The sequence below is a fragment of the Salmo trutta genome, chromosome 21, assembly GCF_901001165.1.
Source record: "Salmo trutta chromosome 21, fSalTru1.1, whole genome shotgun sequence".
Classification (NCBI taxonomy): domain Eukaryota; kingdom Metazoa; phylum Chordata; class Actinopteri; order Salmoniformes; family Salmonidae; genus Salmo; species Salmo trutta.
In genome coordinates, this window is record NC_042977.1 from 39977085 (window position 1) to 40002179 (window position 25095).

At 45.3% G+C, this 25095-nt stretch overlaps 1 protein-coding gene across 2 annotated transcripts in view; it reads left to right on the top strand.

Moving 5' to 3' along the window:
• The window catches only part of LOC115157419 (serine/threonine-protein kinase STK11), a 41144-nt gene that overhangs the window by 10301 nt on the left and 5748 nt on the right, over positions 1-25095 (top strand). The window contains exons 4-10 of one of the 2 annotated variants that reach the window (XM_029705647.1): positions 493-582; positions 1898-2030; positions 2730-2866; positions 3372-3499; positions 15463-15520; positions 16929-17122; positions 18677-18903. In XM_029705647.1, the coding sequence (XP_029561507.1) occupies positions 493-582; positions 1898-2030; positions 2730-2866; positions 3372-3499; positions 15463-15520; positions 16929-17122; positions 18677-18870 (934 nt within the window). In that variant the 3' untranslated portion in view covers positions 18871-18903. The remainder of the gene's footprint in view (positions 1-492; positions 583-1897; positions 2031-2729; positions 2867-3371; positions 3500-15462; positions 15521-16928; positions 17123-18676; positions 18904-25095) is intronic. The other variant, XM_029705646.1, reaches the window with a different exon arrangement.

Consider the following 25095-nt stretch of genomic DNA (forward strand, 5'->3'; position numbering starts at 1 on the left):
AACATATAACTGCCAACAAATTCTTCTTGTAGCTGTCAATGAGCTTGCTGTGTACCTTTTCTTCTGGCTCTTCTACTTTTCAGCAGCAGATTGCTCTGCTCTAGTTCTTCAACGTTTGAGAGTGCCCTGCCCTGCTGTTTTCAGATCTCGACAGGTTATGGATAGGATTGAGATCTGGACTTTGACTGGTCACTCCAGAAAAGTGCAAAGGTCCCAACTGCTAATATTTTTGTCCTTAACTATTTCTTGTTTTTGCCTTTTCATACATAACTCGAATTGCTACTTGCTTAAAGCCTTGGAGAAACCCACCTAAAGAAATAAAACGAGACATATTTAGTTGATTTCCCACTCTGAGCCAGTAACTTTAAATGCATTATGTACAAGGAAAATGTATTTCCTTTTCTGTTGTATTTAATATGGCAGTTTGTTTGTTTAGTGTGTAAATGTTTCTCATTGGTCTGTTTTGAGTATTCCCTTGACTCCCTGTCTCACGTATATGGTGATGGAGTATTGCGTATGTGGGATGCAAGAAATGCTGGACAGCGTCCCAGAGAAAAGGTTTCCAGTATTTCAAGCTCACGGGTAAGTTTCTTGCCAGCTGTCTCTCGCTCTCCCTCCTCTCGCTCTCCCTCTCCTTCCTCTCGCCGTCCCTCTCGCCTCGCCCCTCTACCTCCCTCCTCTCGCCCCTCTACCTCCCTCCTCTCGCCCCTCTACCTCCCTCCTCTCGCCCCTCTACCTCTCGCCCCTCTACCTCTCGCCCCTCTACCTCCCTCCTCTCGCCCCTCTACCTCCCTCCTCTCGCCCCTCTACCTCCCTCCTCTCGCCCCTCTACCTCCCTCCTCTCGCCCCTCGCTCTGTCCTCTCTCTATCCTCTCGCCCCTTCCTTGCTGTCGCTCTATCCTCTCGCTCGCTCTAGCCCCTCGCACGCTCTCGCTCTAGCCCCTCGCACGCTGTCGCTCTAACCTCTCGCCCGCTCTCGCACGCTCTCGCTCTAACCTCTCGCCCGCTCTCGCCCTAACCTCTCGCCCTAGCCCCTCGCACGCTCTCGCTCTAACCTCTCGCACGCTCTCGCTCTAACCTCTCGCACGCTCTCGCTCTAACCTCTCGCACGCTCTCGCTCTAACCTCTCGCACGCTCTCGCTCTAACCTCTCGCACGCTCTCGCTCTAACCTCTCGCACGCTCTCGCTCTAACCTCTCGCACGCTCTCGCTCTAACCTCTCGCACGCTCTCGCTCTAACCTCTCGCACGCTCTCGCCCTATCCTCTCGCCCGCTCTCGCCCTATCCTCTCGCCCTATCCTCTCGCCCGCTCTCGCCCTAACCTCTCGCCCGCTCTCGCCCTAACCTCTCGCCCGCTCTCGCCCTAACCTCTCGCCCGCTCTCGCCCTCTATCCCCTCGCCCGCTCTCGCTCGCTGTCGCTCTATCCCCTCGCTCTATGCTCTCGGGAACTCGCTCTATCCTCTCGGGAACTCGCTCTATCCTCTCGGGAACTCGCTCTATCCGCTCGGGAACTCGCTCGCCCTCGCTCTGTCCCTTCTCGCTCTTCCCACTGCTATTATTAGTGTGTGCTTCTGTGCAGACTAAGATTAGGGCCAGTATCCAGCAGGACTGCAAAGCTCTCCATTGCAGGAATACCTGGTCAATAGACAAATCCCCAGCTGTTAGATGACTGGTGCAGATAGGGAGGTTACACTGATTTATAGCCACACATTTGAATAAAACACATTAGATTGCTTGGATTGATACGTCATGTATGGCTGAATTCACACTCTTCTTGTAAATCACTGATGTTGAGGGATTTATGCAAAATAGAAACGTATGCACAGATCTCAAGATAGGATTCACCATAGAGCTAATGTCGTGTGGCTCGCTCGCCGTCTCTATCTCTCTCTCTCAGGTACTTTTTACAGCTGTTAGATGGTCTTGAATATTTGCACAGCCAGGGAATCGTTCACAAAGATATTAAACCAGGGAATCTGCTGCTGACCACCGACGGCATGCTCAAGATCTCAGACCTGGGCGTGGCAGAGGTGAGAAGTCAAATATAATTTACCTGTATTACCTATTATTAGGGACATACAGGAAACTGCCAAAATAAAGGAAACACTAGTAAATGAGGGTTCTGGTGGTTCTGGTATGGGGGTCTGTTTTCCTGGCATGGTTAAGGTCCACTCAACCCCTTAGAAGGCAAGGTAAACGCCAATAAATACACAGCCATTCTGAGTGATCACCTTTAGCCCTATGGTGATTTATTTCTATCCTGATTGAGTGGTTTCTTCCAGGATGACAATGCCCCCACAGGGCACAAGTGGTCACTGAATGGTTTGATGAGCATGTAAACCATATGTCGTGGCCGTCTCAGTCACCAGATCTAAACACTTATAGGAGATTCTGGAGCGGCGCCTGAGACAGCGTTTTCCACCACCATCAACAAATTATGGAATTTGTCGTGGAATAATGGCGTCGCATCCCTCCAATAGAGTTCCAGACACTTGTAGAATCTATGCCAAGGCACATTGAAGCTGTTCTGGATCATGGTGGCCCGACGCCCTATTGACACTTTTTATTAGGTGTTTCCTTTATTTTGGCAGTTACCTGTACATGTTCTTAACTAAAGTGTGCAGACAACATTCTTCACTCTCTGATTGATCATGCTGATTGTGAGCTTATTCTTTCTCCCTACCTCGCTCTTATATTTATATATATATATTCTTCCCCCTCTCCGTCAGGCTCTGCACCCGTTTGCGAAGGATGACACGTGTCGTACAAGTCAGGGGTCGCCAGCGTTTCAGCCCCCCGAGATCGCCAACGGCCTGGACACGTTTTCAGGGTTCAAAGTGGACATCTGGTCCGCAGGCGTCACACTGTGCGTAATGGCTATTGCACTGTCCACGCCCCCTCTCTGACCATGACCCACCAGCCCCCCCCCCCCCCTGACCATGACCCACCAGCCCCCCCCCCCCCCGACCGTGACCCACCAGCCCCCCCCCCCGACCATGACCCACCAGCCCCCCCCTGACCATGACCCACCAGCCCCCCCCTGACCATGACCCACCAGCCCCCCCCTGACCATGACCCACCAGCCCCCCCCGACCATGACCCACCAGCCCCCCCTCTCTGACCATGACCCACCAGCCCCAAAGACTTTGTGTTGATCTGAAAGGATGACAACTATTCTGTTGATCTTCTTTTAAACATCATCCTTTGTGTTCTTACTCATGGAAACCTGAACATTGCAGGGAGTCTTCGAATGGCTTTTTCTATTTTAATTATAATTAGTTATACATAGCTTGTGGTCCATATAAGATAACATGAAGTCTCAAACTCATGGTGTATAATATCGTGCCCGTGTTCTCTTTTCCCTGCCGTAGATACAACATTACAACGAGTCTATATCCGTTCGAAGGGGACAACATCTATAAGCTATTTGAGAACATTGGGAAGGGAGACTACAGTGTTCCTGAGGAGTGTGGCCCCTCCCTGTCAGACCTATTGCAAGGTGAGGGTGACCATGATGACTGACTTAGCTGTTCATTCAGCTCATCACTTTACACTGCACTCCGTCAAAGTGGATCACTTCGGTCATGGAGAGCTTTCTTCCAGGTCAACTTCAACGACCCAATGCAGTTCCTCATGGTCTAGATGGAAGATCATCTGAATGTTACTGCTGGGCTGGAGGGGAAAAAACAGCACACTGCTATTTATCCATCCTTCTGCGTTAGTCAGGGGAATCACTGGACTAGACTGAGAAATGCCCTGTGGCGTTGTCTGAGCTTGTCCAGTAGATGGCACCATGATGTTGACTCTGTCATAGTCGGAGGCCTGTAATCTATGCAGAATGCATTAGTGGAAGAATAGGGTGTTCTCAGGGCAGGCCTGGTTACAGCTAGATAGGCTAACTAAAACGTGAACATAATGCTTTTCTTGATCTAATTCTCCTAACCTGCCATGTGAATTCTCCTAATCTGCTGCAAAGAGTTACTTCTGCTAGTTTAAACCGGCGTGCCTGCCCTGAGAATAGTGTGTTCAGAATAACACGATACTCCATAACCTGCGCCCTATTGAAATTCCTCTGCACACTTTCCCATTGATATAGGAACAGCAGTGGACTATTAAAATGGCCTCGGCAAAGGACGGATATGTATTCACCTAACCTCTGCAGTCACTAAACTAGCTCCACTGCTTGCAGCCCTGCACTTAAAGTTGTGACTATGCATGGGCATACTGTACAACCACAGACCATGAGATTTGGCCTTGGGGACTTCAGTGATTAAAAGGGATATATTCTATTCAGAGAAGAGGAATGTAATGACACCTTGTGGTGCAGTCTAGATGCTTCAAAATGAAATAAACTAGAAATGGTACGCTGGAAACTGAGAAATCATATATTTAGTATTTTAAAAAAATATATATATATTGGTGTTCAGTAAGGTCTATTTCATCCCTGTGACGTGTAGAAGTGTGTGTGTGTGTGTGCACAGTAGTATTTTTATTACATTAAAAGCCTCAAAGTAGTGATTTATCTAGGCATGCTAGAAAGGACTGAATCACAACACTTTCTAACCACAAAGGCACAGTTGATCTGATTTGGTATTGAAGGGATTAGGGCATTAGGTTAATAGCAATGGGTAGCGTAGACAGGGCAACGGGTTTCCTCTGATGCAGAAGAGCCTTGCCTGTAACTCTCATAGCTTTCCAATAAGACCCACACACATCTTGTGAACGAGGCTAAATTCAGAATGGAATCGTTTTCATCGTCAAACTTCTTTGTAGTCAAAGCAATGCTTGATCTACAATGAAAGCTTATCAATAGTCGTAGAAAACGGGTTTCTGTTGCTTTAGGCAGCTCTGTCATTGACTGCGGTGGTCCATTTCCTCTTGACGTGTGTGTGTGTGCGCATGCTTGTATGTTGGGTGTGTGTGTGTGACGTATAGGTGTGTGTCTGGTGACGCAGCCCAGGTCTGAGAGCTACCCTGCAATTACCATCTCTAAAATAAGCTCCCTGCCTGGCACAAAAGGTGTCCTTCAGCACGCCCATGAATACCATCAGCACGCATGGCGTACTTCAAATGTACAATGCATTAACATAGTCATGCTCTAAGCACTGCATCACTGATGACGGAAAAGTATATATATATTTTTTTTACCCCTTTTTTCTCCCTGGTTTTGTGATATCCAACTGGTAGATAGTCTTGTCCCATCGCTGCAACTCCCGTACGGACTCTGGAGAGGCGAAGGTCGAGAGCCGCGCATCCTCCAAAACACGACCCTGCCAAGCGGCACTGCTTCTTGACACACTGCTCGCTTAACCCGGAGGCCAGTTGTATCAATGTGTCGGAGGAAACACCGTACACCTGGCGACCGTGTGCATGCTCCTGGCCCGCCACAGGAATCGCTAGTGCGTGATTGGACAAGGACATCCCAGTCGGCCAAACTATTCCCTAACCCGGATGACGCTGGGCAAATTGTGCGTCGCCTCATGTGTCTCCCGGTCGCGGCCGGCTGCGACACAGCCCGTTATCGAACCAGGAGCAAAAGTCCTTTTTGAAGATGTGAATTACTGCTTTAGTGTAGGCTAGGGTTGAATATTTTCCCGGTATTTTAGAAATGTTCCATCCCGAGAATAAATCACTTTTCTCAGAGGTAAACCAGTATTTCCCAACAAAACCAGAAGTGTCATTCAAACGCATATACCGGTAAATATATCTCGGTTTGATTAGAGCTTTGATCAACATGAACATTCAAGCTGGGTGCTAGCTGAGCCTCATGAACCATATATTAAATAAATTTTATGAGCCCTACATTAATGACATTTTAATGAGGCCAAGCCCAAATAATTGTGCAGTTATCAAATACATAAATGATATAGGCTGCTGCACATTACGCACGACAGAAAAACATAAAAGCCCATAGACGTAGCTGGTTATATGCTCTCTTGGGGAAATAAATTCAACTAGCTCCAGTAAGCTAATCTTTTTGCGTGTGAAAACTGTATTATATGGACTGAAATTAGACCCATCATTCAAACCATAATAAAGTAGGGAGAGAACATGCGATTCTGGTGCTGCAAAGTTACAAGTATAGGCTAGCAAATTTGATTTAAATTTGGAAATATATGGCCTATTTGTATAATTAGTAGGCTGACCCATATTTCCCCTGTTATTAGCTACCTCTTTCTCTCTGTTGCTTCATTCCTTCCTCACTTTCAACAGTTTAAATTAAATATGTTTTGTCATCCTTATCTTAATCATTCTAATGACATCAATGAATAATAGAATTGGATGCAGAAGGCTTTCACTTCTCATCACGAAGATTGATTTGAATGGTTATGGGTCTGAACAAATAACTGCTATAGCCTATACCCATCACTCGTCTGCTCTTCTTTCAAACTACCTGTGAGTTCTATTGGCTGTTGTATTCAACATTCAGCAAAAAATAATTTGCGTCCCTGTTCAAATAGTCTTGATGTAAGAAATGCTAAATGAATAAAAAGTCAAGCAACCTATTCTAGTCTAGCTTTTCTTACATGGGACTGCAAGGGCTAAGGAGAGGCCATGGGAGAACAAGTGCTTGCATGTTGCGTAAGAGACAGAGGCTACAAGTTAGCTTATTGTTCATAGCCCATTATTAATTAGCTAAATATAAGGTTAATACTGCATAAATGTATTACCTGAAATAGGTAGGCTAGGATCTCTTATTTATATATATATATAGATATTTTAGTACCAGTCAAAAGTTTGAACACACCTAAGTTTTTTTTTAGTTTTTTTTAAAATTGTATTTATAACATTGTAGAATAATAGTGAAGACCTAAACTATGGAATCATGTAGTAATGAAAAAATAGTTAATGAAAATACACTGCTCAAAAAAATAAAGGGAACACTTAAACAACACAATGTAACTCCAAGTCAATCACACTTCTGTGAAATCAAACTGTCCACTTAGGAAGCAACACTGATTGACAATAAATTTCACATGCTGTTGTGCAAATGGAATAGACAACAGGTGGAAATTATAGGCAATTAGCAAGACACCCCCAATAAAGGAGTGGTTCTGCAGGTGGGGACCGCAGACCACTTCTCAGTTCCTATGCTTCCTGGCTGATGTTTTGGTCACTTTTGAATGCTGGCGGTGCTTTCACTCTAGTGGTAGCATGAGACGGAGTCTACAACCCACACAAGTGGCTCAGGTAGTGTAGCTCATCCAGGATGGCACATCAATGTGAGCTGGGGCAAGAAGGTTTGCTGTGTCTGTCAGCGTAGTGTCCAGAGCATGGAGGCGCTACCAGGAGACAGGCCAGTACATCAGGAGACGTAGGAGGGCAACAACCCAGCAGCAGGACCCGTACCTCCGCCTTTGTGCAAGGAGGAGCAGGAGGAGCACTGCCAGAGCCCTGCAAAATGACCTCCAGCAGGCCACAAATGTGCATGTGTCTGCTCAAACGGTCAGAAACAGACTCCATGAGGGTGGTATGAGGGCCCGACGTCCACAGGTGGGGGTTGTGCTTACAGCCCAACACCGTGCAGGACGTTTGGCATTTGCCAGAGAACACCAAGGTTGACAAATTCGCCACTGGCGCCCTGTGCTCTTCACAGATGAAGCAGGTTCACACTGAGCACATGTGACAGACGTGACAGAGTCTGGAGACGCCGTGGAGAACATTCTGCTGCCTGCAACATTCTCCAGAATTACCGATTTGGCAGTGGGTCAGTCAGGGTGTGGGGTGGCGTTTCTTTGGGGGGCCGCACAGCCCTCCATGTGCTCGCCAGAGGTAGCCTGACTGCCATTAGGTACCGAGATGAGATCCTCAGACCCCTTGTGAGACCACATGCTGGTGCGGTTGGCCCTGGGTTCCTCCTAATGCAAGACAATGCTAGACCTCATGTGGCTGGAGTGTGGCAGCAGTTCCTGCAAGAGGAAGGCATTGATGCTATGGACTGGCCCGCCCGTTCCCCAGACCTGAATCCATTTGAGCACATCTGGGACATCATGTCTCGCTCCATCCACCAACGCCACGTTGCACCACAGACTGTCCAGGAGTTGGCGGATGCTTTAGTCCAGGTCTGGGAGGAGATCCCTCAGGAGACCATCCGCCACCTCATCAGGAGCATGCCCAGGCATTGTAGGGAGGTCATACAGGCACGTGGAGGCCACACACACTACTGAGCCTCATTTTGACTTGTTTTAAGGACATTACATCAAAGTTGGATCAGCCTGTAGTGTGGTTTTCCACTTTCATTTTGAGTGTGACTCCAAATCCAGACCTTCATGGGTTGATAAATTGGATTTCCATTGATTTATTTTTGTGTGATTTTGTTGTCAGCACATTCAACTATGTAAAGAAAAAAGTATTTAATAAGATTATTTCATTCATTCAGATCTAGGATGTGTTATTTTAGTGTTCCCTTTATTTTTTTGAGCAGTATATATTTGAGATTCTTCAAAGTAGGCACCCTTTCCCTTGACAAATTTGCACACTCTTGGCATTCTCTCAACCAGCTTCATGAGGTAGTCACCTGGAATGCATTTCAATTAACAGGTTTGCTTTAAGTTAATTTGTGGAATTTCTTTCCTTCTTATTGCGTTTGAGCCAATCAGTTGTGTTGTGAAAAGGTAGGGGTGGTGTACAGAAGATAACCCTATTTGGTAAAAGACCGAGTCCATATTATGGCAAGAACAGCTCAAATAAGCAAAGAGAAATGACACTTCATCATTACTTTAAGATATGAAGGTTAGTCAATCTGGAAAATTTCAACAACTATTAAAGTTTCTTCAAGTGCAGTCGCAAAAACCATCAAGGGCTATGATGAAACGGGCTCTCATGAGGACCACCACAGGAAAGGAAGACCCAAAGTTCATTAGAGTTAACTGCACCTCAGATTGCAGCCCAAATAAATGCTTCACAGAGTTCAAGTAAGACACATCTCAACATCAACTGTTCAGAGGCGACTGCGTGAATCAAGGCCTTCATGGTTGAATTGCTGCAAAGAAACCACTACTAAAGGACACCAATAAGAAGAGACTTGCTTGGGCCAAGAAACACTAGCAATGGACATTAGACAGGTGGAAATCTGTCCTTTGGTCTGAGACCAAATTTGAGATTTTTGGTTCCAACCGCCGTGTCTTTGTGAGACAAAGTAGGTGAACGGATGATCTCGGTATGTATAGTTCCCACCGTGAAGCATGGAGGAGGAGGTGTGGGGGTGCTTCGCTGGAGACACTGTTTATTTAGAATTCAAGGCATGGCAACCACAGCATTCTGCAGCGATACGCCATCACATTTGGTTTGCGCTTAGTCCCACTATCATTTGTTTTTCAACAGGACAATGGCCCCAAACACACCTCCAGGCTGTGTAAGGGCTATTTGACCAAGGAGAGTGATGGAGTGCTGGATCAGGTGACCTGGCCTCAACAATCACCCGACCTCAACCCAAAAGGGATGAGTTGGACCGCAGAGTGAAGGAAAAACAGCCAACAAGTGCTCAGCATTTGTGGGAACTCTCCAGGTGACTACCTCATGAAGCTGGTTGAGAGCATGCCACGAGTGTGCAAAGCTGTCAAGGCAAAGGATGGAAACTTTTTTTGGGGTTACTACATGATTCCATATGTGTTATTTCATAGTTTTGATGTCTTCACTATTCTACAATGTAGAAAATAGTAAAAATAAACTCTTGAATGAGTAGGTGTCAACTTTTGACTGGTATTGTGTGTGTTTTCAGATGCCTTCACTTTTTCCACATTTGCCTTATTCTAAAGTTTTATTAAATTGTTTTATTTCCTCATCAATCTACACACAATACCCCATAATGACAAAGCAAAAATGGGTTTTAGAATATTTTTGGGCAAATTTATTCAAAATAAAATACTACTACATTTACATAAGTATTCAGACTCTTTTCATTACTTTGTTGAAGCACATTTTGGCAGCAATTACAGCCCTGAGTCTTCTTGGGTATGACACTACAAGCTTGGCACACGTATTTGGGGAGTTTCTCCTATTCTTCTCTCCAGGTCCCCTCAAGCTATGTTAGGATGGATGGGAAGTGTTGCTGCACAGCCATTTTCAGGTCTCTACAGAGATGTTCGATCGGGTTTAAGTCCGGTCTCTGGGTGGGCCACTCTAGGACATTGAGACTAGGCACTCCTGCGTTGTGTTGGCTTTGTGCTTAGGGTCGTTGTCCTGTTGGAAGGTGAACCTTTGCCCCCAGTCTGAAGTCCTGAGTGCTCTGGAGTAGGTTACTTTGCTCTTTCCCTCAATCCTGACTAGTCTCCCAGTCCCTGCTGCTGAAAATATCCCCACAGCATGATTCTGCCACCACCATGCTTCACCGTAGGGATAGTATTGGCCAGGTGATGAGCGGTGTCTGGTTTCCTCCAGACGTGACGCTCTGCCTTCAGGCCAAAGAGTTCAACTTGGTTTCATCAGACCAGAGAATCTTGTTTCTCATGGTCAGAGTCCTTTTGGGTGCCTTTTGGCAAAGTCCAAGCGTTTTTTACTGAGGAGTGACATCCATCTGGCCACTCTACTATCAAGGACTGATTGGTGGAGTGCTGCAGAGATGGAAGGTTCTCCCATCTCCACAGAGGAACTCCAGAGCTCTGTCAGAGTGACCATCGGGTTCTTGGTCACCTCCCTGACCAAGGCCCTTCTCCCCCGATTGCTCAGTTTGGCAGGGCGGCCAGCTCTAGGAAGAGTCTTGGTGGTTCTAAACATCTTCCATTTAAGAATGATGGAGACCACTGTGTTCGTGGGGACCTTTTTAATACTGCAGAAATGTTTTCGTACCCTTCACCAGATCTGTGCCTTGACACAATCCTGTCTTGGAGCTCTACGGGCAATTCCTTTGACCTCATGGCTTGGTTTTTGCTCTGATATGCACTGTCAACTTTTTGGACCTTTTTTTATGTAAACGGGTGTGTGCCTTTCCAAATCAAACTTTATTTGCCACATGCGCTGAATACAACAAGTGTAGACTTCACTGTGAAATGCTTACTTACAAGCCCTTAACCAACAGTGAAGTTCAAGAAGAAGACAATATTTACCAAGTAGGCTAAAATAAAAACTAACACAATAAGAATAACAGTAACGAGGCTATATACAGGGGGCGCTGGTACTGAGTTGGTGTGCAGGGGTACAGGCTAGTTGAGGTAATCTGTACATGTAGGTGGGGGCGAAGTGACTATGCGTAGGTAACAAACAAATGGCGAGTAGCAGCAGTGTGTAAGGGGGGGTCAATGTAAATTGTCCGGTGGTGATTTTTTTAATGAATTATTCAGCAGTCTAATGGCTTGGGGGAAGAAGCTGTTAAGGAGCCTTTTGGTCCTAGACTTGGCGCTCCGGTACCGCTTGCCGTGCGGTAGCAGAGAAAACAGTCTAACTTGGGTGACTGGAGTCTCTGACAATTTTATGGGCTTTCCTCTGACACCGCCTATTATATAGGTCCTGGATGGCAGGAAACTTTGCCCCAGTGATGTACAGGGCCATTCACACTACTCCCTGTAGTGCATTACGGTCAGATGCCGAGCAGTTGCCATACCAGGCGGTGATGCAACCGGTCAGGATGCTCTCGATGGTGCAGCTGTAGAACCTTTTGAGGATCTGGGGACCCATGCCAAATCTTTCCAGTCTCCTGAGGGGGGGGGAGGGAAACATTTTGTTGTGCCCTCTTCACGACTGTCTTGGTATGTTTGGACCATGATAGTTCGTTGATGTGGACACCACGGAACTTGAAACTCTCAACCTGCTCCACTACAGCCCCATCGGCACACCTTTTCCTGTAGTCCACGATCCACTCCTTTGTCTTGCTCACATTGAGGGAGAGGTTGTTGTCCTGGCACCACACTGCCAGTTCTCTGACCTCCTCCATATTGGCCGCCTCATCGTTGTCGGTGATCAGGCCTACCACTGTTCTGTTGTCAGCAAACTTGATGGTGTTGGAGTCGTGTTTGGCCACGCAGTCGTGGGTGAACAGGGAATACAGGAGGGGACTAAGTACACACTGCCGAGGGGCCCCAGTGTTAAGAATCAGCGTGGCAGCTGTTGTTGCCTACTCTTACTACCTGGGGGTAGCCAGTCAGGAAGTCCAGGATCCAGTTGCAGAGGGAGGTGTTTAGTCCCAGTCCTTAGCTTAGTGATGAGCTTCGTGGGCACTATGGTGTTGAACGCTGAGCTGTAGTCAATGAATTGCATTCTCGCATAGGTGTTCCTTTTGTCCAGGTGAGAAAGAGCGGTGTGGAGTGCGATTGAGATTGCGTCATCTGTGGATCTGTTGGGACGGTATGCGAATTGGAGTGGGTCTAGGGTGTCCGGGAGGATTCTGTTGATGTGAGCCATGACCAGCCTTTCAAAGCACTTCATGGCTACTGACGTAAGTGCCACGGGGCGCCAATCATTTAGGCAGGTTACCTTCGCTTCCTTAGGCACAGGGACTGTGGTGGTCTGCTTGAAACATGTAGGTATTACAGACTCGGTCAGGGAGAGGTTGAAAATGTCAGTGAAGACACTTGACAGTTGGTCCGCGCATGCTTTGAGTACACGTCCTGGTAATCCGTCTGGCCCAGCGGCTTTGTGAATGTTGACCTGTTTTAAAGGATTTGTTCACATCGGCTACCGAGAGTGTTATCACACAGTCATCCAGAACAGCTGCTGCTCTTGTGCATGCTTCAGTGTTGCTTGTCTCAAAGCGAGCATAAAAGGCATTTAGCTCGTCTAGTAGGCTCGCGTCACTGGGCAGCTTGCGTCTGGGTTTCACGTTGTAGTCCGTATTAGTTTTCAAGCCCTGCCACATCTGACAAGCGTCAGAGCCGGTGTAGTAGGATTCAGTCTTAATCCTGTATTGATGCTTTGCTTGTTTGATGGTTCATCTGAGGGCATAGCAGGATTTCTTATAAGCGTCCGGATTAGTCTCCCACTCCTTGAAAGCAGCAGCTCTAGCCTTTAGCTTGATGCGGATGTTGCCTGTAATCCATGGCTTCTGGTTGGGATATGTACGTACAGTCACTGTGGGGACGACGTCATCGACGCACTTATTGATGAAGCCGATGACTGAGGTGGTGTATTTCTCAATGCCATTGGATGAATCCCGGAACATATTCCAGTGTCTGGTATCAGAACAGTCCTGTAGTGTAGCATCCGCGTCATCTTACCAGTTCTGTATTGAGTGAGTTACTGGTGCTTCCTGCTTTAGTTTTTGCTTGTAAGCGGGAATCAGGAGGATAGAATTGTGGTCAGATTTGCCAAATGGATGGCGGGGGAGAGCTTTGTATGCATCTCTGTGTGTGTGGTGTAAAGGTGGTCTAGGATTTATTTTTTTTACCCCTGGTTGCACATGTGACATGCTGGTAAATTTTGTAAAACTGATTTAAGTTTGCCTGCATTAAAGTTCCTGGCCACTAGGAGCGCCACTTCTGGCTGAGCATTTTCTTCTTTGCTTATGGCCTTATAGAGTTGGTTGAGAGCCGTCTTAGTGCCAGCTTTGCTTTGTGGTGGTAAATGGACGGCTACGAATAATACAGATGAGAACTCTCTTGGTAGATAGTGTGGTCTACAGCTTATGTTAAGGTACTCTACCTCAGGCGAGCAATACCTTGAGACTTCTTTAATATTAGACTTTGGGCACCAGCTGTTCTTGACAAATAGACACAACCCCCCACCGCTCGTCTTACCAGATGTAGCGTCTCTGTTCTGCCGGTGCATGGAAAATCCCGCCAGCTCTACATTCATTGTCAGTTTCTTTGTTCAGCCACGTCTCTGTGAAACATAAGATGTTACAGTTTTTAATGTCCCGTTGGCAGGATAATCTTAATAGTAGGTCATTTTTATTTTCTAACGATTGCACGTTAGCAAGAAGAATGGAAGGCATTGGGAGTTTACTTGCTCGCCTATGGATTCTCAGAAGGATCCCTGCGTCCCCTTTTCTGGCGACTTTTCTTCATGCAAAAGGCATGGATCTGGGCCTGTTCCAGTGAAAGCAGGATATCCTTCTCGTTGGACTAGTTAAAGGAAAAAGTTTACTCCCCGCGGACTGGAAGAATCGCTTTTCTGATATCCAGAAGTTATTTTCGGTCTTAAAGAGACGGTAGCAGCAACATTATGTACACAATAAGTAAAAAAAATAAGTTCTGCAAAAAAGAAATACAAAATTGCACAATTGGTTGGGAGAATGTAAAACGTCAGCCATTTTCTTCGACACCATCTTTTGTCATGTCCACCACAGGTGGACTCCAAGTTGTAGAAACATCTCAAGGATCAACTCAATTTTGAGTCTCATAGCAAAGGGTCTGAATACTTTCTGTTTTTATTTTAAATACATTTGCTAATATTTCTAAAAACCTGTTCACTTTGTCGTTATGGGGTATTGTGTGTGTAAATTAGGAATGTTTTATTTATTTGGATTCATTTTAAAATAAGGCTGTAACCTAACAATGTGGAAAAAGTGAATGGGTCTGTCTACTTTCGGAATGTGCTGAAGTTTATCAATCTAGAACAGGATCTATTTTAATGGAGTTGGAGAGGGAGAAAGACTGCGAGAGTGCTCACACGTGCAATTATATTTGAGTGATGGGCTGTTTTAACTCTGCAGCTGCAATTAAAATAATTCTTATCTTTACAATTAAAAAAGACAAGGTGACCCCCGATAGTCCAGATGGAGATTGGTAAATTAGACACACATTCGGTCTTTATAGTACTGTAACATCAGCTATGCTGCAGCAAATGTAGGCCTACCTGTGAAAAAAGGAAAAAAGAGACCATGATAGGTCTACATGCATTGTGAACTGCGCTCCATAGTGAGATGAGCTGTCTCCCCACCCTGAGCGTTGATTCACCATACAGAGACTGTAGAGGCGCCAGATTTAGACATTGCATATCATTTAACAGTTCCATTTCAAACCATGCTATTCATATAAATAATTGATTATAATTTACTGGTTTCTCGCAGTTATTTAACCCGGGAAAAAGGTTTTGGGTGGTTAATCTCGGTAAAAGGGTTCCCGCCTTTCAGCCCTAGTGTAGGCTAATCAATATATGAGAGAGAGAGAGAGAGAGAACATTTTATTATTTCTTTGTTGCAGCACTGTGGGAACCTTGTGGCATTTTACGATGCTCTAGTGACATTTTGTTATAGTATTTGTATTGTGGGCAGTTCATGTCTCCATTGTCTGTCCTGGAATAGCCTCCACCTTGTCTTCGCAACTGGCCACGGCGTAGTAAGTATGGAGAGAAAGATGAGCTGTAGTAAGGATGGGGATATGCACATCCTTATAGGGCTGTTAGTAATTTGATTTGGCGTAGGGAGTTTGATTCGGCATAGGTGATAGGTTCCCTGTTTCTTGGCGTCTCCTAACAGATGTGGTATACAGTGAAATGTGTTCTCTTCCTCTATAGAATACATTTATTACCCCCCTTCTCTTTTCTCCACCGCTCCTCTGTTCTTACATTCTGCTTTGTTGTCTTTACCAGGAATGCTTGAATATGATCCCATCAAGAGGTTTTCCATACAGCACATCAGGCAACACAAGTAAGTGACTGAAGTAATCCATGTTGAAAATAGACAAGTCTTTACTTAAATTTCTTTCATCTGATTCGATTGAACTAAAATGGACGTCACCCTGACCATGCCACAGTCCATACAGAAGGCTGTGCTCTCTTTGCCTTTTAGCGATGCTGTGAACCCTGTCACTGTTAATATCAGACTGATCTAGAGTTCCACACAGAGTTAGAATGAATGTGTTGTGATTCTCTGGTTCCACTGCTCTTCCAGCATCAGGGACAGACCGACTGACATGAGGCAGCAGATGTAGCAACACTGTGTTCATATTAATGGCTGGGAGTGAATAATGGGATCTAACACATGGAAATTATGTTTATGTGTTTGATAAAGTTCCAGCCATTACTATGAGCCCTACTATGAGACCTAGGGTGCCACCAGCAGCCTTGAACCTCAGACAATGACATTTTGCCTTGGAAAGACTTCAGATTAGTGATCTCTGTGTGTGTTTTTCAGAAAATAGGTATTTTAGCATACCTTGTGGTGCAGTCAAGCTGCTTCAAAATGAAATGGTACACTGGAAACGGAGAAACCATATTGGTATGCGATGATGTCTATTTCATCCCTGTGACTTGTCCATATGATTTGTATTATCAATTGTGACATTAAACGCCTTAATTACTAAACCCCAACACGTCCCATCATAGGCTTAATATTATTATTAGTTACACTGTCCATTTCTGAGGCTCGCTGATACTGACGTGGTGCTCCGATGACGTCAGTGGATTAGAGGGGGAGGGGGGAGAGAAGCTGTTCAAAGCATGCTGAAATCCATTTTCTCCCTTTCTGTGTGTTCGAGGAGAAGGAGACTGCAGTTTGAGAGGAGACTCTGGGTTTTAACCCTCTTAACTAAAACGAGCTCCAACGACTGCGATGAGACTTCGTTTCCATGGTTACTAATGACAGAGGCATCCTGGTGCTACAAAGGGGTTCTTGACCCTCCTGCAATTTGTGGAGAGAAAAAGAGGGTGAAAGGGAAAGAAATGAACTTGAGGGATAGAGAGCGGGAGAAAAATAACTTTAATCACCCTCCTCGGCAGCCCTTCTACTGAAAGACCCTCCACAGCTGTCTCTGCTGCCTCATTTAAACTCTTTATAGCAGCACGGTGCCGTGAAGGAAAGGAAAGCAGAAGTAAACCAACCCCATTCGTCACGCACTGAAATACACACTCCGTTTCCATATCTGGTTGGGTTGCATTAAAATGTAGCTAGGTGTCGTTATATGAATACTGACTTCAGTCATGATACAAACCACTGTGGGTCAGCCTATTGGCTCGGTATAAGGCTAACCAACTGGCTTACCTAAGTCATATTTTGTGCCAAGACTAGTTTAGTAACTACTAACACAATACCCCCTCCCTTCCATTCTTCCCCCCAGCTGGGTACGTAAAAAACACCCGCCAACGGAGCCCCCGGTGCCCATCCCAGCCAGCGCGGAGAGCCGGGACGTGTGGCGTAGCATGACGGTGGTGCCCTACCTGGAGGACCTGCACGGCTACACCGAGGAGGACGACCAGGAGTTCTATGACCAGGAGGATGACATCATCTACACTCAGGACTTCACCGTGCCAGGTAGGCACAGAGAGAAATACTGTGTGTGTGATACACACACACACACACACACACACACACACACACACACACAAATATGAGTGGGAGCGAGAGAGAGACTCACACACACACACACAGGGCTTCAGTGTGCCTGTTAGATTTCTGTGTTCTCGGTCTCCTGAATGGAGCCTGGTGGAGAGCACAGGAAAGACTGGGTCAGAGAGAGGAGTTCAGATGGAGAGACGATAGACTACAGTCAGAACGTTAGATGAGAAGTGTTTAGTGTGTTCCATTTAAAAGGCTTGAGGAAGGAGTGTTGCAGTCTTGACAGGATTCAGTTGTCCTTCTAATACTGTATTCCACTTGTGGGTGACGTAACCAGTCTAGACTGTTAAGTGTTGTATATCATATAGCTCTGGGAAACCGTTCTAAAAGAAATGGAACATTTTCCCTCAGTTGTTGCACTGTAGACATTTTTGTCGACAGTTGCACTTCTAAATCAATATAATCCTCTTTGCTGAGTCAGTTGGTTATAATGGCTTACGAGGATTTAAACATTTAACATTTCAGTCATTTAGCAGAGGCTCTTATCCAGAGCAACTTAGTAGTGAGTGCATACATTTGCGTACTGGTCCCCCGTGGGAATCGAACCCACAACCTTGGTGTTGCAAACGCCATGCTCTACCAACTGAGCCACACGGGACCGTCATCCGTGCAGAATTCTGAACTCGTTAGCCAGACTTTTCTTCTTTCATAAATGTGTTGCTAGGCAACAAGGGAACTGATAACATAATGGCAGTAGTCCTTGTCGCTTTGAAGCTTGATGACCTACAAAAAAAATATAACATTTTCAATGGCACCACAGAGAGCTTGAATGGCAGTGGGTGAATGCATCTAATAATAGCTTACAGTGTGGGAGTATGAATGGTGATTCTAGGCACCACTCTCCCACACACACTCACTCAACAGTCAACACTAACTCATAACATTAGCTCAGAGCCACAATCTCTGTCTGTCTGCTAAATACACCTTAAATAAGGTGACATTTCAATCTGATTAGTTGGCACACAGCTTTGGCCTTTTTAATAATGTCACTTAATGTCATTTAGTATCTGTAAATGTATTGAGAAAAAACAACAACTTTAAAAGGGTACTACTGTGCAGACACAACTCCATTACCACTCTGATTGGTTGTCTCTTCTTACCATCTGCTCTCACTGGCCCAATCGCCATTGATCTTTTCACCCGACTGGTCAGAAAGATCAATAGGTGAAATCTGATGAAGCAGTCAGTCACTCAGTGGATTTTCTGGTAGGGTTTTCTTTTGACAATGTTTTGTCCCCCAGTATTTATCTGCTTTGATATTTTAGTGCTATTGAGGAGGAAGAGTTTTATTCTAAAGGTCTCGTCTCTCTCAAAACATGTTTTTATAAATGAGCTTTCTACATGATGTAAGCAGTAGATTATCTGAAGGTGGTGTGTCATTGCCTCTGCAGATGTTCATGGTGTTTGTCTCTGTGTTTGTGTGTGTCTGTGTTGACCGGCCTATATTCCCTCTCTCTCTCTGTCCTCCAGGGCAGGTACCAGAGGAGGACTTGGATGAGGCTGAGGTGGATCTGAGCCGGGCCCAGGCCAAGCCTGTGTGTGTAAACGGGACGGAGAGCAAGGCCAAACCAGAGCGCAGGTCCTCCTCCTCATCCAATCCCTCCCGCAAAGGAGTCTCCACAGCCAGCAAGATACGCAAGTTCTCCACCTGCAAACAGCAATGACCCCACCTCAACAACCCATCTGGTGAGAAGGAGGTGTGTGTAGGTTTGTGTGTCGCAAGGTTATTGTAGGAAATGAAAACGAATCATGAAAAAACTATTTCGTAAACTGAAATAAAATAATTAACAAACCCGTTTGGAAAAACTACTGGACTACTTTGACTCCAACTAACTAAAATAAAAACCATCATGAATTATGTTCAGTTGAAGTTTCCCCTGAACTTCTGGGACGATAGGCCTATTTGAAACGTCCCTATCTTGAGCATCACTCACTAGCTATTGCGTGCTAACGGGGAAGTAATCTGAGAGCCAAAGGGCGAGCGCAGAGTGTGAACAATGGCGACAGCAAACCCTAAACCACCAGTGGTCAGTCGACCATATTTCTATTACCAGTCTAGGCGCTAATCCTTTTAAATCAAAGTCCCATTGAGATTGACTTTATCATTTAAACTAGGGCTGTCAAAGGTACCATAGTTACCACAAAACTAGATTCTGTTACAACTGAGTGGACTAAGTTTTGTAGACTTTACCCTTTGCCAAAGTAATAAAAAAAATAGCGTTCTTTAGGAGTGCAAGGGCGAATTTAGTTATTGGCGTTCCCTAACAGAAATAAGCAAATGCATGCTAGAACGCGCCAATAGGATCTTGCTAGCTCTTGCTTGGGTCTGCCCACCTCCTTGCTTGTTCTGCCCACTCTGATTAATGTTCTCCCATTGGAAACGACCGGCTGTGATCTACACTATACAGTGAGGGGGGAAAAGTATTTGATCCCCTGCTGATTTCGTACGTTTGCCCACTGACAAAGAAATGATCAGTCTATAATTTTAATGGTAGGTTTATTTGAACAGTGAGAGACAGAATAACAACACTTTATTTTAAGAATGCGAAATGTCAGAAAAATAGTAGTGATTTTCTTTTTTTTTTTCAGCTTTTATTTCTTTCATCACATTCCCAGAGGGTCAGAAGTTTACATACACTCAATTAGTATTTGGTAGCATTGCCTTTAAATTGTTTAACCTGGGTCAAATGTTTCGGGTAGCCTTCCACAAGCGTCCCACAATAAGGTGTATTTTGGCCCATTCCTCCTGACAGAGCTGGTGTAACTAAGTCAGGTTTATAGGCCTCCTTGCTCGCGCACTCTTTTTCAGTTTTGCCCACAAATTTTCTATGGGATTGAGGTCAGGGCTTTGTGATGGACACTCCAATACCTTGACTTTGTTGTCCTTAAGCCATTTTACCACAACTTTGGAAGTATGCTTGGGGTCATTGTCCATTTGGAAGACCCATTTGCGACCAAGCTTTAAATTCCTGACTGATGTCTTGAGATGTTGCTTCGATATATCCACATAATTTTCCTCCTCATGATGCCATCTATTTTGTGAAGTGCACCAGTCCCTCCTGCAGCAAAGCACCACCACAACATGATGCTGCCACCCTCGTGCTTCACGGTTGGGATAGTTTTCTTTGGCTTGCAAGCCTCCCCCTTTTTCCTCCAAACATAACGATGGTCATTATGGCCAAATAGTTCTATTTTTGTATCATCAGACCAGAGGACATTTCTCCAAAAAGTACGATCTTTGTCCCCATGTCCAGTTGCAAACCGTAGTCTGGCTTTTTTATGGCGGTTTTGGAGCAGTGGCTTCTTCCTTGCTGAGCGGCCTTTCAGGTTATATCGATATAGGACTTGTTTTACTGTGGATATAGATACTTTTGTACCTGTTTCCTCCAGCATCTTCACAAGGTCCTTTGTTCTGGGATTGATTTGCACTTCTCACCAAAGTACGTTCACATCTAGGAGACAGAACGCATCTCCTTCCTGAGCGGTATGATGGCTGCGTGGTCCCATGGTGTTTATACTTGCGTACTGTTTGTACAGATGAACGTGGTACCTTCAGGCGTTTGGAAATTGCTCCCAAGGATGTACCAGACTTGTGGTCTCCAATATTTTTTCTGACGTCTTCTGACGTCTGATTTTCCCATGATGTCAAGCAAAGAGGCACTGAATTTGAAGTTAGGCCTTGAAATACATCCACAGGTACACCTCCAATTGACTCAAATTATGTCAATTAGCCTATCAGAAGCTTCTAAGGCCATGACATAATTTTCAGGAATTTTCCAAGCTGTTTAAAGGCACAGTCAACTTAGTGCATGTAAACTTCTGACCCACTGGAATTGCGATATAGTGAAATAATCTGTCTGTAAACAATTGTTGGAAAAATGACTTGCGTCATGTACAAAGTAGATGTCCTAACCGACTTGCCAAAACTATAGTTTGTTAACAAGAAATTTGTGGAGTGATTGAAAAATGAGTTTTAATGACCCCAACCTAAGTCTATGTAAACTTCCGACTTCATCTGTACATGAGATGAGTAATGTAGGATATGTAAACATGATTAAAAGTGGCATTATTTAAAGTGACTGATACCTTTTTATTAAGTCCGTTTATTTAAGTGGCCAGAGAATTCAGTCTGTATATTGGCAGCAGCCTCTCTATGTTAGTGATTGCTGTTCAACAGTCTGATGGCCTTGAGATTGGAAAAACAGCTTCTGTCTCTCGGTCCCAGCTTTTATGCACCTGTACTGACCTCGCCTTCTGGATGATAGCGGGGTGAACAGGCAGTGGCTCGGGTGGTTGTTGTCCTTGATTATCTTACAGCGCTGAAGACCGTGTGCCTCTAGCCAAAGTCATGTCAAAGTTAAGCCCAATATTACTGGGGCGCTTTCTTTCTGCTGCGTATTCGTGCGCATGTCGCTGGCTGTTTTAAACTACTCACGAGATGCTATTTTTTTGGTTTCATAAAACTACATTGGTTTAGCTAGCTAGTCATGTTACCTACCTAGCTAGCAAACTGAGAACTTGACCACTGACTAGGCTTTGCACTAATTTAGATGGCAAAGGAAGAACTGAAAAGGCAATAGGCTACTCAAAGATCAGTTTTAAAGGTAGGCTGCATATGCAAGAGTGGGGTGTGTATGATTGTGTGTGAGAGCGCGAGTAAGTGGGCGAGTTCATTTTGCATGGCCCCGGGTGGGTGGAGATTTCTCTTAAGGACCAATTGAATGGTCTAAAATGTGCGAACTCCGCCTACCCAGTGCACCAGTCCATGCAAAACGAACTCGCCCAGTTCAAGGGTGTGGGTGGGAGAATGTGTAGGACTGTATGTGTGAAGTTATCTGAACAGTACATATGATTACAGTATTTTCCTAACATTGGTTGGACAAGTTTTAAAAGCTTTTTTTATCCATAGAGCCAATTACATTTTTTTTCCCCCCAGTCACTCATTTAGAATGCTTTATGTGTGTGTGTGTGTGTGTGTGTTTAAACTTCAAGAACAATCATAAGAGGGATAGGCCTACTCACTAGCGGTTCTGGGACAACAATTGTGGACCCCCTTGTGGCCCCCCTAAATGTAGAGTATGAAATAATTTTTACATAACAAATTTTTGCTATCGTTCTTTTTTTACATCCGTTATTAGACAGTGGCAACGCGGAACACTAATGACTATGAACGTGGTATTTTGCCTGCTAACGTCTGCAATGCCTCAATTCAGTGAAGAAAACGATACGACAACAATAACGTCTAATATAACTAGCCCCTCTAACAATACAACTGGCCCTAGCTTGGCCTCCCCAGTTGAAATGGTCTAGGACTTCCACTCAGCATCAATAGCTTTCTGTTCGTAACCCTTGTGTTCGTGGTGAACTAATACCATTCATTCCATTTAATCGTTTGACAGCCCTAATTTAAAAACCCCATCACCGTATATATTTCTGCCCACCAATGGCAAGAAGTGACATCCCAAAAAACAACTATTCATCACATAAATGGCTGCTACTTTCTGTCCATAACACTAAAAATAAACAAAATAATAGAAACAAATTAAAGGAGTGTTTTTCTAAAAGTAAATAAACTAGTAAATCAGGTCTGAAAGCTAACAAACTAAACTGAGTTTTATTATTTTTTATTATTATCAACTATAACTGTGTGTGTGTGTGTGTGTGTGTGTGTGTGTGTGTGTGTGTGTGTGTGTGTGTACAGTCGTGGCCAAAAGTTTTGAAAATGACACACATTCATTTTCAGTCTGCTGCCTCAGTTTGTATGATGGCAATTTGCCTATACTCCAGAATGTTATGACGAGTGATCAGATTAATTGCAAAGTCCCTGCAAATGAACTGAATCCCCCCAAAATATTTCCACTGCATTTCAGCCCTGCCACAAAAGGACCAGCTAACATGTCAGTGATTCTCTCGTTAACACAGGTCTGAGTGTTGACGAGGACAAGGCTGGAGATCACTCTCATGCTGATTTGAGTTCGAATAACAGACCGGAAGCTTCAAAAGGAGGGTGGTGCTTGGAATCATTGTTCTTCCTCTGTCAACCATGGTTACCTGCTAGGAAACACGTGCCGTCATCATTACTTTGCACAAAAAGGGCTTCGCAGGCAAGGATATTGCACCTAAAGATTGCACCTAAATCAACCATTTATCGGATCATCAAGAACTTCAAGGAGAGCGGTTCAATTGTTGTGAAGAAGGCTTCAGGGCGCCCAAGAAAGTCCAGCAAGCGCCAGGACCGTCTCCTAAAGTTGATTCTGCTGCGGGATCGGGGCACCACCAGTACAGAGCTTCCTCAGGAATGGCAGCAGGTAGGTGTGAGTGCATCTGCATGCACAGTGAGGCGAAGACTTTTGGAGGATGGCCTGGTGTCAAGAAGGGCAGCAAAGAAGCCACTTCTCTCCAGGAAAAACATCAGGGACAGACTGATTTTCTGCAAAAGGTACAGGGATTGGACTGCTGAGGACTGGGGTAAAGTCATTTTCTCTGAATCCCCTTTCCAATTGTTTTGTGGCATCCGGAAAAAAGCTTGTCCGGAGAAGACAAGGTGAGCGCTACCATCAGTCCTGTGTCATGCCAACAGTAAAGCATCCTGAGACCATTCATGTGTGGGGTTGCTTCTCAGCCAAGGGAGTGGGCTCATTCACAATTTTGCCTAAGAACATGAATAAAGAATGGTACCAACACATCCTCCGAGAGCAACTTCTCCCAACCATCCAGGAACAGTTTGGTGACGAACAATGCCTTTTCCAGCAAGATGGCACACCTTGCCATATGGCAAAAGTGATAACTAAGTGGCTCGGGGAACAAAACATCGATATTTTGGGTCCATGGTCAGGAAACTCCCCAGACCTTAATCCCATTGGGAACTTGTTTTCAATCCTCAAGAGGCGGGTGGACAAACAAAAACCCACAAATTCTGACAAACTCCAAGCATTGACTAGGCAAGAATGGGCTGCCATCAGTCAGGATGTGGCCCAGAAGTTAATTGACAGCATGCCAGGGCGGATTGCAGAGGTCTTGAAAAAGAAGGGTCAACACTGCAAATATTGACTCTTTGCATCAACTTCATGTAATTGTATATAAAAGCCTTTGACACTTATGAAATGCTTGTAATTATACTTCAGTATTCCATAGTAACATCTGACAAAAATCTCTAAAGACACTGAAGCACCAAACTTTGGAAATTAATATTTGTCATTCTCAAAACCTTTGGCCACAACTGTACACACCTGTGTAGGTGTGATATTTTAAGCACTCTTGCAAAAAGCATTTACTCTCACCGGTCCACCTGTGTGGGAATGGAGGGGCTGTGGGAAGGGAGGGAGACTGGGAAGGCAGGGGGGAGGAGGGAAGGGAAGGGAGGGAGACTGGGAAGGCAGGGGGGAGGAGGGAAGGGATGGGAGGGAGACTGGGAAAGCAGGGGGGAGGAGGGAAGGGAAGGGAAGGGAGGAGATGAGAGAAACTGATTCAAGGCTTCTCTGAGTCATCTCTACCACACCACTGCTCCCCAGGCATCCTCCCAGAGACTGAGGTTCACACACATGCAACGCACAACTGCATTAGAACACAATCCACTAGCAATCATAAAACGCACACACTGCAGAGCTACTTGGTCGGATATGCAGCAGTCTCTGTATTAATGTGTTATAGGGATGACTCACACTGGTCTAGATGGAGTGTGCTGCATGCAGGATATTGTCTCTTGCTCACTCCCGCCCTCCCTTGCTCGCTGCCCCCCACTCTCTCGCTGCCCCCCTCTCTCTCTCGCTGCCCCCCTCTCTCTCTCGCTGCCCCCCTCTCTCTCTCTCTGCCCCCCTCTCTCTCTCGCTGCCCCCCCCTCTCTCTCTCGCTGCCCCCCCTCTCTCTCTCTCGCTGCCCCCCTCCTCTCT